The sequence below is a fragment of the Nannobrachium achirus genome, assembly GCF_963921795.1.
Source record: "Nannobrachium achirus genome assembly, chromosome: 6".
NCBI classification, from domain to species: domain Eukaryota; kingdom Metazoa; phylum Chordata; class Actinopteri; order Myctophiformes; family Myctophidae; genus Nannobrachium; species Nannobrachium achirus.
In genome coordinates this window covers 35,372,484-35,385,591 of record NC_137815.1, presented here as the reverse complement: position 1 = coordinate 35,385,591, position 13,108 = coordinate 35,372,484, and the positions used below count along the sequence as shown (strand labels likewise).

General features: G+C 43.2%; 1 protein-coding gene across 1 annotated transcript in view; it reads right to left on the bottom strand.

The window, feature by feature from the left end:
* Window positions 1-333: 333 nt before the first annotated feature.
* The window catches only part of LOC308287421 (sodium-coupled neutral amino acid transporter 3-like), a 62,010-nt gene continuing 49,235 nt past the window's right edge, over window positions 334-13,108 (bottom strand). Inside the window, exons 10-16 of the mRNA XM_080728590.1 lie at window positions 12,014-12,172; window positions 9,485-9,564; window positions 7,871-7,971; window positions 4,521-4,645; window positions 3,845-3,989; window positions 3,151-3,254; window positions 334-2,430 (exon numbers count right to left, since the gene is read on the bottom strand). Coding sequence (XP_080584716.1) covers window positions 2,326-2,430; window positions 3,151-3,254; window positions 3,845-3,989; window positions 4,521-4,645; window positions 7,871-7,971; window positions 9,485-9,564; window positions 12,014-12,172 — 819 coding nt within the window. The 3' untranslated portion in view covers window positions 334-2,325. The remainder of the gene's footprint in view (window positions 2,431-3,150; window positions 3,255-3,844; window positions 3,990-4,520; window positions 4,646-7,870; window positions 7,972-9,484; window positions 9,565-12,013; window positions 12,173-13,108) is intronic.

Here is a 13,108-nt window from a genome sequence, read left to right as displayed (position 1 = left end):
GGCAAAGAACCGGTTCTGGTTCTTCCTCCCACCTATGGGATGAACCAGAGGTGAGCTTTTCCACCGAGAACGGAGTTGGTTCTGAACCGTAAAAGTTGGTTCGGAACTGGAACCACAAAATCCTTGGTTCCTCTGGTTCAATCATGGTTCAATCTGGTGGAAACACAAGCCGGTTCCCAAGAACGAACCAAGGTTCCCAAGAACGAACCACGGTTCCCAAGAACGAACCAAGGTTCCCAAGAAAGTTGAACTGGCACTGGTTCTGGAACCGGTTCTTTGACGGTGGAAAAGGCCCCTTTGGGTTCAGGGGACTCTCAGGATCCTAGAAGGGGTTGCAAATGGACCCATATACTGTAGGTCTGAGAGTGTACAAATTGGAACGAAATGGACCAAAAGGCTACCATTTGTACACTCCCAGAGTTATGGAGGTCTTTGAAATAAATAATTTTGAGAACCGTTTTGTCCAGATCAAGGACAGACAGACAGACACACAAAACAAGCAGGCTGCAGGCTGCTCAATACTCTGATGTCCATGTGCATAATAGATTCTAATGCCACACACATCCTCTGTAGCTGCACAGAATATTGCCGCGCTCATGTGCTGTTGTTACTCAAATAACTTACAGTAAATAGGCTTAAAAATCATAAAAGAACGGTCTATCAATCAATGCCTTAGTTTTCTGTGACCCCGAAGGCAGCACAGATCTTTGTGTTGATGAATAGGGTGTTGGTAGATTGTAGGAAATCTAAGGCAGTGGTTCTCAACCTTTTCAGGCTACGACCCACCAAAATAATCATATTTTAAGTTTTTACGTTGCACGACAACAGTGTACAACTAAGCAATAAACATACATACGGATTCTTTTCATTGGGCCAGGTGTGTGAAGATGACAGACAGCCTTCTGCACTGATGATATCTTGATATTATTACAGTCTCACAAAAGGCACAGCCCCTGAATGGAAAGGAGCCATGTTTATTCACCTGGCGCAAAAGGTGTAAAATCATGTGCTATTAAACTTCCCAAGAAATTATACTGGCCTGCACCTGTTCATAGAATGTGCCAGAATGTACAATTTCTGTGTGCTAAGAGTGAGAGCCAGCCCATCTGGACAGAGAGACCTTGTGAACATAGTCTCATGTATAGCCAGACGATAAGAGATCGAAAACAGCAACACTGTCTCAAGGTGGTTGCACACTGCTGCGTTTTTCGGGCCGAATATCGGAGTGAATTTCGGAGCACGCAAATAAAAAAATCAACCTCACGTTATGTCATTCACGTTTGCACACTGCCGCCCGTTTCGCGCACCACTCGGTCCCTTGCTCTCTCTATCTCTCTCTCTCTCCTTGCCCTGAAAAACGCATTTCGCAACGAAAGACGCAGCAGTGTGCAACCAGCTTCACTCCGCAAAATGCATATTGTGACTTTTTGGGTCAAACAGTGACTGGAAGGGGGTACCCCACTCAGTGAGTGAGTCGCTGTGCCAAGCGTTGCGAAGTCTGCTTGAGCCGACTCAAGAGTTATGACCCAGTCAAGATGTGCCTTATTTGTCCCCTCTTCCAGTCAATGTTTGATTTCTTGGGATGTCCGTCACCTTCTTGGGGTGAGACAGCATTGAAAAGAGCAGCGAGAACAGCTTGGTAACAAACCTACTGTACCACCTACTGCTTTGAAAGCCAATCCTCATATTGTCCAATATGAAGGACCGCCCTAATGTTTTTGAGCATTGGTTCTATAATGCAGTTTGTCTTTACATTTCTGTATTTGTTTCTGGTTTATTCACCCCTAAATAAAATGTAGACGTCATCAGACGTTTCGGTATATAGGCGGAGCGCTCTCCAATTGTCTGGCTATGTGAGAATGTGAGCTAGACTACACTTGACTCCTCCACCTTAAAAGGATAGTTCACCCCCAAAAAATATATATTTTTACCTATGGATTACTCACTCCATGGAGACTTGAATTCATGGATATTGTTTGTTTTTTGTCGAAGTCAATAATTTGAGGAGACGCTTTCTGTCTCCATAGGGAACCACAGCTGGTCATCAAATTATTGGCTTAGGAATGCGACAAAAACAAAAAGATACATGAATTCAAGTCTCCATGGAGTAAATAATCCATAGAGAAAATGTAATTTTTTTTTGGGTGAACTATCCCTTTAAAGGTCTGTGTCCACAACTTTCTCTTGGAAGTGATAGGGCATCTTCAACAACATGATCCAAAATAAAAACAACAACAACGATAACAACAACAAAAATAAACAACAACACAAATCTACTTTAACAATATAAAACCTGAAAAAACCAAGTCATACGACACAGAGCCCCTAGTGGCCACTGCTGGCTTTGCTGCTCCCAGACGTCCAGTCGATGAAGATAAAGCTCAGGCTCATTATCATGAAGAGGAAGCCTACCCCAGCGAAAATAGCAGCCTATAGAAGAGAGAAGGCAACGGTGAATGAGAAGGATAGTTTCAGAGCTACACAGTGCAGCTTTCACATCCAGTGGCGTCAGTTCAGAAAAAGCTAAGGTATGGCAACATGACTGACACTATCCTCGCGCGCGTGCAAGACACCAGTCATGTTGCCATACCTTAGCAACAGGCACGATGAAAAGTACATTTTAATATTTCCAATGTAGCCAAGGTATGGCAGCTGCCATAGCTTGCCATACCAAATTGACGCCTCTGTTCACGCCCGCCCAAGATTCAGATCACGTTCCCACACACAAGTGCTGAATTTCTTTTGCCACTGAGCTAATGGAGCCTGACTGCAGTGCTGGCTCAGGGGAGGAATTGAATTCTGACCTTCAGGCAGCAGGCTACTAACTGTCAACCAGTGTTAATTGTGTTGATTAAGACATAAGAATAAAAGACTTAAGACTAAAGATATTAGTCGAATAAGACTAGACAGACTAAACCATTTTTTGGGACTAAAATAGGACTAAAACTAAAATGTGTTTTGTTTTGCTGTCAAAATGAACAAGTAAATGTCTCAATAGATGAATAGGGAAACCAAATACAACCAATTGTGTAAGTTATATATTGTATGATATTATGTTGTAACATACTCATACTGCATATACATTTTATAGTGTAGATTTAACACTTCTGGCATTGCTGTGTAGTTTGTCAAATTCAGACTCTTCCTCACCAGTATTTTGGGCTTTGAGCGTAGTGGCTCTTCTTCTTTGGGTACGATACGGATGTAGAAAACAGCAGGGAAGATGAAGATGAGACATGGGGCAGACGTGGCACCTGACAGACGGGAGACAAAAACCCCAAGTTTAATAGAAATGATATACAGTAGCCGCCTCCCCATCCACATGTAGTAGGCCTACACCCAGTTCTTTCAGTTCCTGTGAAGTGCTGCAAGATGGACTGGGAAAAGACATTTGAAGCCCAGACAACTGTAACTCTGTATCTTACAGATGAAAAGTTAGGAAACCCACATTTTGGAAAATAAATAATGTCACACAAGATTGCCATTGCTTTTTTTTTTTTGCAGACCTTTTGATAAGGTCTGTAAAATACCTAGCATTCCTGAGGTGATTTTCAAGCTTTGCTTCAAATATCTTTAAAGCCCTAGCTTAGCGTATGTACAGTGTATTATGTCTCAGGAATACTATGATAGGAATTTGAGATCAAATAGATACTAATAAGAACATTATAATGTAAGGGCTTTGAGTTTACTGTAAATGTGTGTGGGGGCATGCTGCCTTCAGTCTGCAAAAACATTATTAGTCTCAAAATGGTCCCTTGTAGGATGTACCTGTATCTTTCATTCATTCACTATAGTTTGGGTCCCGGACAAAATGTCAAATCTCTCTTTTGGGGGTCTAACATACCGATGATGCCAAAGATGCCCAAGATGTTGGGGGCAAAGATGACCAACATGTTGATGAGGGTGAGCAGGGTTATCGCTATGGCGATGTGGCGAGGCCAGTAGAACGTCTTGTTGGGGAAAAACATCTGCTGGAGAGCTCTGCGGACCTAGAACCGCAAAAACACCAAAGAGTCAAACTCCCTTGAAGGAACATGTTTGGTTAGCTATTGCGGAGATGTGACTTGAGCAGCATTTAACTTCATTGGTTCCCCTGCCTGTCCAATCAGAGAGATACTTTTCTTTTCACATCAGGCATAGTTTCGCCACATTAAGCATATTTTCGTAAGGTTACAGTATACCTAAACAAACATGTATGTGTGTGTGTGTGTGTGTATGTGTGTGTGTGTGTGTGTTTGTTTGTGTGTGTTTGTGTGTGTGTGTGTGTGTGTGTGCGTGCGTGTGTGCATGCGTGCGTGCGTGCGTGCGTGCGTGCGTGCGTGCGTGCGACTATTCGTCTTTATATTTGGCAAACTTGGGATGCACATTAAAGAGGCAAAAAGGCTGGCAAAGTATTGTGCCGTCTCCGCTATAATCGGCAGCCGCCACATATGGTGGAGACGCTGCTACTTATACTACCCATAGAGTACTAAGTGATGCTTATGCTTAATGTATCATGAAGACAATAAAAGGGGACTTACAGGAAACAGCACGATGGGCACGGTGAGGGTGACGGCGGTGAGCACGGCCACACGCACACACAGGATCAGGGTGTCGTACGGGTCGATGCGGCTGTAGGTGTGCAACAGCTCCGCCTCCACCTCACCTACAACAACACACAACTTACATTTATTCATATTATATTTCAATGTTCAATGACAAACTCACACCAAAGTGCTGTCCACTCAGTAACAAATGTAAACTAAAAATACAATAAACTATAAACAGGGTAAAACACATAGAGGGTGCAACACATGAATCATGCTGGAAAGCCAAGGAGCACAAGTGAGTTTTCAAAACGTGATGTAAACACAGGCAGGGTTTGAGAGGCTCTAACATGGGGTGGAAGCTCGTTCCACAGTTTGGGCACTACAGCCTTGGTCGTAGTACCAGAATGAATGACTGGTCAGTAGACCTCACAACCCTGTCGAGGGAGGCAAGAATCGGTGAGATGTGATCACACTGTGTTGCAAGCTGTACCTTGTTGTAAAGGTGACAAATCATCGATAACAATGATATCAAACACAATACCATTTGGCATAATTAAAGGGGGGATATAACGGACCGAATGTTGGCAAATTCTGCATTGAAAGCCATTTTGGCAAAATTCTGGTCGGCGCTACCCACACGTTTGGCTGTGTAGCTCATGCCTCGAATGCCTGATGCTTACAAGCTGTACCTCGTTGTAAAGGTGACAAATCAACGATAAAAATGATATAAAACACAATACAATTTGGTATTATTAAACGGGTGATATAATTAATTATTAATATGTTTCCTTTCTTTTTGTGCTGAGTTTAGTAGTTGCTCAAATGGTTGTTGTTTGAACCATGACCACTAGAGGGCATACTTATATCAGGATTATTCTCTCAAACTCAACACAAACCAGATATTAATGTTACTAGCCCTTACCCGTTCAAAGATATGAGCTCCGAAATGATGTGCAGTGTGTGGGTTATGGGATGTGCACTGTGCACACAGTATATGAGGGATGGAAAGTAACTTTAACTGGTGCTTGCATGCTAATATGTAGGAGCATCAATGTAAGAAATACCCGTTCCATTTAACAGCTACAGAGATACTGTGTACCGATCTGCATGATTTTTGGACAACATCTGTAACAGGGCCAGAACCCCCCCCCCCACCCCACCCCACCCCCCCGTGTGTGTGTGTGTGTGTGTGTGTGTGTGTGTGTGTGTGTGTGTGTGTGTGTGTGGGTTTGTGTGTGATTGTGCATGGCCTGAACAACAGCGCCCCTCCCTTAACATGTGTGGTCACAAAAGGTACTGTAGGCTAAATAGATATAGATACACCATAAAAATGCGAAAATACAGCATATGATTTGTGAAAGTGACAAACGTGCTTCACAGTTATGTCAGGTGTGTTCATATGCTAATGGTGATGCGATTTCAGATCAATTGCTCCAGCCACTGAGGAGAAACGCTGTTTCAGACAGACAGACAGACAGACAGACAGACACTCACTCACTCACTCAGACAGACAGACAGACAGACAGACAGACAGACAGACAGACAGACACTCACTCACTCACTCAGACATTCGCAAAATTATAGTATAGATTATAGTATAGATGTGTCACTGATCTTCTTCCCAATGAAAAACAAAGTATATCAGTGAGGTTCTCAGAAAACATGATCTTCTCTGATGTTGAAGAAGGCTGGACAGTCAAAATGCAATCAAATCAAGAGAAGTATGTTTGTATATCATATCTAGTACTTTAGTGTTCCGATTACTACATTATACTACAACAAGGGTTCATTTTATAGATGTAATTAGAGAAAAGAAAAGATGAATGTATTCATTTACTGCTTTCTATCGCTTTAGCCATTTTAGCGATTTTGATGTCACAAGTGCGTACAAGTGCTAGTAAATATGTATTTTTATTACTATTTACAGTAACACTACTAGCCCCTATAAGTCACATTTGCCCATGAAAGATTGCGGGGCATCTTGGAAATGGGCTCCAAAAATACATATTATTTAGCCACTTGTACGCATGCCCCCACCCACTGAAATCCAAATCATTAAAATCGCTAAAACAATAGAAAGTAGTAAATGAAAACATTTTAATACCCATCTTTTCTTTTCTCTAATTACAATCTAAAATATATACCCTAGTTGTAAAAGAAACAAAGTTGTGCTTTAAATTAACTAAACTGTACATGTTCCTCCTCAGTGTGGGTTGACCAATTGAGCTGAAAGTGTACCTGGGCATTGACCATTGGCATAATGTATGCAGGGAGTGAGGAAGCATTTATTTGCGTTTTCGTCACAGGCTATGGGATCTTTAGTCGCGGTTGTGTTCCCCCCAAGCCCCCAGAACCCAGGGCTAGATTTGAAGCAACCCCGATGGTGGCCAAAGTTGGAACTGCAGCCTAAACGCGCATTTTGGCCCCGCCCCCTCCACTCCAGACAATCCTTCCTCTGAGCGGAGAGCAGCGTGACGTCATTTTGGAACCAGAGCTGGTTCCAATTTCCCCCAGAATGCACCTGGATTAGCTACATGCTAGCACGTAGCCGTTGCTTCAAAACGCCACTGAGCACTTGCATTGAAATGATAGTGGGGGCGGGGCTCGTCCGCTCTCTATTTTATATATACTCTATGGTTCCCCCCAGCTGGCTATTGGAACTGTAGTTGCGGTTGTGGTCCCATAGCCCTGGGAACACGACGGACGGTGGGTGGAAGAGTTCAAACATAAAATGAACAAACGCAAAACCTCAACTCAAAATAATGACTTGGCTCTGCTGTTTGTTTGTTTGTGTGTAGAGCAGGGGTCTTCAACAGGGGGTCCGGGACCCCTAGGGGGTCCTCAGAGATACTACAGGGGGGCCGCCAAATCTTTGTGTAATAGGATCATGTTTTTTTTTACATTAACCACTTGAACTCTAGCATCCCTATTCTGAGTGGAACATTACCCAAAAATAGTAGATCTACAAGCTTACAACGCCTCGCAATGCGAGACGTTGTAAGCTTGTAGATCTGCTATTTTTGTCAAAGAAGAGCAGACTCAAGTATTTGATGGTTCAAGTGGTTAAATGTCTGAAAATACACTTTACTCCAACATGACAGTGCTGTTAAACAAGTCTAAGCTGTCTAAGAAATCTATGAAAATCTTCTGCAACACAATTTTATACAATGTGTAGTGGGGTCCCTGCTTTATCTCTCTCTCAGCTAAAGGGTCCCTGGCCTGAAAACGTTGAAGACCCCTGATGTAGAGAGAGAGAGAGAGAGAGAGACACACACACACACAGAGAGACAGAGCATGATAATGAGATAATTATACTCCCATGGGAGGAAGCCAGGCCTCACCATAGAATGTCAGGTATCCAAAAAGAGCAGCCAGGAAGTACATGGTGTACATGACTGCGATGGAGATGTTGGACACCTGCTGCATCTTTTTCTTGGTAGGGCTGAAAATCAGAAGATATCGACCACGTGTCGTTGTCACACACAAACATAACATGCACCAACCTGCATAGCATCGACAACCCTGCTGACAAACCACCTGACCACAAAGTAGAATACACTAGATCCAACGGGGGGGGAAAATCACACCCGAGTGAACTGAGCGGTGGTCGTGGTGTGTGTGTGTGTGTGTGTGTGTGTGTGTGTGTGTGTGTGTGTGTGTGTGTGTGTGTGTGTGTGTGTGTGTGTGTGTGTGTGTGTGCGTGTGCGTGCGTGTGTGTGCACTTGTGTGTGTGAAGAAAACACAGCCTGTGTGTGACCGCCCCCTCCCCTCCCCCTGTGTGTGTGTGTGTGTGTGTGTGTGTGTGTGTGTGTGTGTGTGTGTGTGTGTGTGTGTGTGTGTGTGTGTGTGTGTGTGTGTGTGTGTGTGCACACGCGCGTGCGTGTGTGAGAGAGAGAGGGAGTATTGCAGTTGATGCTCAGACTAGACTCAACAGCACCCTCTCTGGTCACTGAGTGGTAGTTCAGGCTACATACACACATACATACACGGATACACGGATACACGGATACACACACGGCCATGCTATGGAGCGGTCTACCACCGCTCAAAAAACTATTTTTCTGCAGTGATGATCAAACTTAACATGCTATAACAAGCAGTGCATAAGGTGTATTCAATACATATACCAAAATAAAGTCAAAAGCAGTGCATGTGATAGGGGTTGTGATCAGCCAAGCACAAAGCAAACATAACAGCTTTCTTTGCAGTATAATCTTTTTCATTACATTTTGAGTGGTAGAGTACATTTTTACCCCTTTTTCTCCCCAATTTAGTCATTATGCCAATTGATTCCTCCCCACACACGTGTCTACCAGAGTGAGGAGCCCGTGGAGCCTTCGTCCTACTCCTCCCGCCCAACAACACTCCCTGCTGAAAGACGCCAGCTCGTAGGATAACGCGCAATGCCCAATATCACCCTCTCCCCGAACACAGGCCAATTGCGTTCACATAAACGCCCGACAGAGCCGGATGCACCACGGTGGATTCGAACCCACAACCAACGTGGTGTGGTGGTGGGCAGGGACTTAACCACTGCGCCACACGATTTCTACTTGGATTGCACGCCGGCCGTGTCGCGCGCCGCGCCGAATATAGCAACATCTACAAGCTCAAAACACGAGCGCGATATAGCGCGTACCGCGTTGTGAGCCTGCAGATCTGCTATATCAGTGGTCTTCAACCGGGGGTCCCCAGAGTTACTCCAAATCTTTGTGTGATAGAAACTCCTCTTTTTTATATTAACCACTTGAACCCTAGCGTCCATATTCTGATAACTTTAGCCAAAAATAGCAGATCTACAAGCTGCGAGGCATTGTGAGCTTGTGAGCTTGATCTCTCTTTCAACTAAGGGGTCCTTGGCCTGAAAACATTGAAGACCCTTGTGCTATATAAACCGGGCTTATAAGAAGGAGTGTTGTCGGCATCTTGGGAAAGAGGGGGGGCGATGAACATACTTGCGCAGCTCTGTGTAGATGGGCAGGACCTCGGGGTGGCACACAAACGCAAACGCCAGGATGGGGATCGTGTAGGCCGTCTGTAAAATGAAGCCCAACAAGTCACCATAGATACAGCGGCGCCGGCCCAGGCGTCTTTACCACCAACCTCGCCGTGTTACTGGCCCATTATTCCCTCACACACATCACAGAGAGCTAATTGTTTCCCTGTGATTAACTTGGTCCTGGCGACTCACCAGCTTTTGGGTCCTATTTGAGAATGCTTTTCTCGTTAAGCTGCTAAGCAGCAGAGATTGGACTTACTACCCGGGGTTGGGAAAAAATAACTCACACATTTTTAACCCATTAAGAATGGGTTAAAAATGGGAAACAGGGAAAGTAAGTATTTAGATTTTACCCACTTTAACCATTACTTTGGCTATTCAAATAGCAGATACTTTGTGCCGTGCAATGAGCAATGAGCCCTGATATATATATATATATATATATATATATATATATATATACATATATATATAAAATCTTTCTCAAGTCTTAAATTTGCTTCTGGGTGTCCCTGGACCAAGAAATGTTTAGAGGGGCAAAATAGTAATCATTTTTGGGGGTCCTTGATATGAAAAGGTTCTGAGCACAACTGATTATAGCATCATACATCTTTCAGAAAACTGTGCCTCTGCCTCCTCTGCACTCTTTGTGTCTCCATAGGGAACCACTGCTGGTCATCAAATGGCTAAGGAATGCGACAAAAACTCAAAACTATCCATGAATTCAAGTTCTCCATGAGGATGACTGGTTAATATTCTACTGCTGATGCAGTCTACACTACAGTGAATGCCTGCTGGTAAAACGCTATGACATCAGTAATGGTTATAATCAAATCGGCTTCAGCGAGGAGCTCCTAATATTAAAGGGCTTTCAGCAGCTAGTCCTCTCCTGTACGCAGGGCTGGGAAGATTACATCCAAAACGTAGTCAGTTACAGATGACGAATTAACCGCAGACAGTTGTAAACCAGTAACCTATAAGTAATGTGATCTGTTTAACAGTGTATTGTATTGATTTTTTAAGAGTAATCCACAGTACCAAAATAATCACATTACAATACTTTTTATTAGGTTACCTAAATCAGTGGTTCTCAACCATTTCAGGCTGCGACCCCTCCCCCCACATGTTTTGACTCGGTTCCACAGATATTGTGAAAATAGCAGATCTACAAACTACAAGCATACAACGCCTCGCAGCACGAGAGTGTTGTGTGCTTGTAGACTGGCTATTTTCACGATTTGTGCATCTTTCTTGTATTATTTGACAATTATTTGGCCAATGGTTGACCAGCATTTATAGTATAGTTTGTTGATTAGTTTTGATGCAGTAATAAAAGGTATTTTAGGTATTAAAAAGGTATTAAAATAAACTAAATTATCACTTCACTGTAATCATTATTAGGTTACTAAGGTTACTGATTCTGTTGCCAACAACTTAAACGTAACCTTCCCAGCCCTGCGTGTGGGCACGGTACAATGTGAGGCTCTTTAGAAGAGTACAGTAACCATCACAGTCACAGTAATTTCCCAACCTTTTTCATAGAAAAAGTGACCAAAATGCCAAAATACAATCTGTCCCTCAGCACCTCTACTAATGTGTACAAAACAAAATAACAGAATAAACCTAAAACAAAATAACATAATAAGCCATCACCTCCTTTTCTGCAGCGCAGTGAAGTCTGATGATGAAGGTTTTTTTGAATTGTGATTCACGTGCTGTGAGGCGTGAGATTCGTGTTGTTGTCAACAGCAACAACAACATGCCGGACATGCAGGGGCGTCACAAGGGGGGGCGGGGGGGTTGGGACTGAGTTACTAGGGCCCAAGGCACTGGAGGGGCCTTAATTATTTTATACTTTAACTATTGAAAAATAGCAGATATACAAGCTCACAGCGTGGCACCGATTGCCGCACTGCGAGCTTGTAGATCTGCTATTTTTGAAAAGTTGTGAAAATGTTAGCAAATCTTTGAATATAACTCAAATTTTGCTTCTGAGGGGTCCCTGGAACTAAATATTTTGAGATGGGGGTCCGTGGCCAAATACATAATTTTGGGGGTCCTTGACATGAAGAGGTTTGAGCACCACTGAAACATAGGTTTTTCAAAAAAAAAAACCTTTGAAGGATTTGAATTATTCAAAGACTTGCACACGTTTTCACGATTTTTCAAAAATAGCAGATCTACAAGCTCGCAGCGCGGCACTCGGTGTCGTGCTGTGAGCTTGTATATCTGCTATTTTTCAATAGTTACAGCACAAAATAATGCGTAATAATGCTTTCCCAGTCTAAATGGGTTAAACCCCCTCCCCCTAAGAAGAACATTCATGGGGGGGGGGCCCGCAGTGAATCTTTGTACCCAGGGCCCAGAATTGGACATGGCTACTCTATGAATGCCAGTGAATTGGCGGTGGTTGTTGTGGATGTCATAAAGGTGCAGGAGAACGTGAAGGACAATATTATTATAGAGTTGACTTACACAGACGTACCTGGGAATTCATGTTGACCATTTTGGGAATACAGGCGGGGTCGATGACGTCCCCGCCGGGATCTGTGGCGTTGCTCAGGCCGCTGGTGCTGCTGAGGAGAGTGGAGTTGGATGAGAAGTTTGAGAAGGGACAGGGAGTGTTGAACTTCTTATAGATGACCTGGGTGAGGAGGAGGAGCGCACAGGAGAAAGAGTCACACTTAGAAAAGAACTTCAGTTAGAAATGTACAGGCAAATATTCAAACCATATCGTTGTTGTCGGGTGAACACCTCGTATTTATCTTTTTAAAAATGATTTAAACTATTGAAAATAGACGATCTACAAGCACACAACATTGATTTTCACCAGTTTTGTTCGACAGTCTTGTATGATGAAGCAGGGCTTTACTTTACGAAAAAAACGTACAAATTTGAAACTTGGAGATACAAGGTTTCTGCCCAACAGTATATCCAACAATATCATCTTTCGATATGTTCAAAAGTGCACTGTCTTCTTATAATACAGTTTCTTGTCCATGACCGTTACAATATTACACTTTTATATACACGTTTATAAACAATGAACAAATTCATAATTAATAATAACATATCTCATCATAATAACTAACTAAACATTCCTTTAAATCAACTGTATGCTAAGGTTGACATTGAAAATGGCAATTCTGTAATCTGACTCTGAACAATCTTGTTGTGCTTGCTTAGGCTAGGGTATCATACCCTGATTTTGTGTCGTCTTACTGTATGTGTTGTGTTGTGTTGTGGTCTGGTTGATATTTGGTTTTTCTGTTGTTGTTTTTTTGCTAATTGTTTTGTTATTGTATATTTACAGTATATTGTACTGCTGTCTTTGGAACACCCTTGAATACGAGATGCCGCATCTCAAGGGGTTATTCCTAACAAATGAAAAATTTCAATACAAGTTAGCGTCCAGGCAGAGGGGAAATAAACATGACAAGACGCATACGGCAACCGGCAGAGAGAGAGAGACACACACGCACGCACGCACGCACGCACGCACGCACGCACACAAGCACGCACGCACGCACGCACGCACACACACACACACACACACACACACACACACACACAGACACAG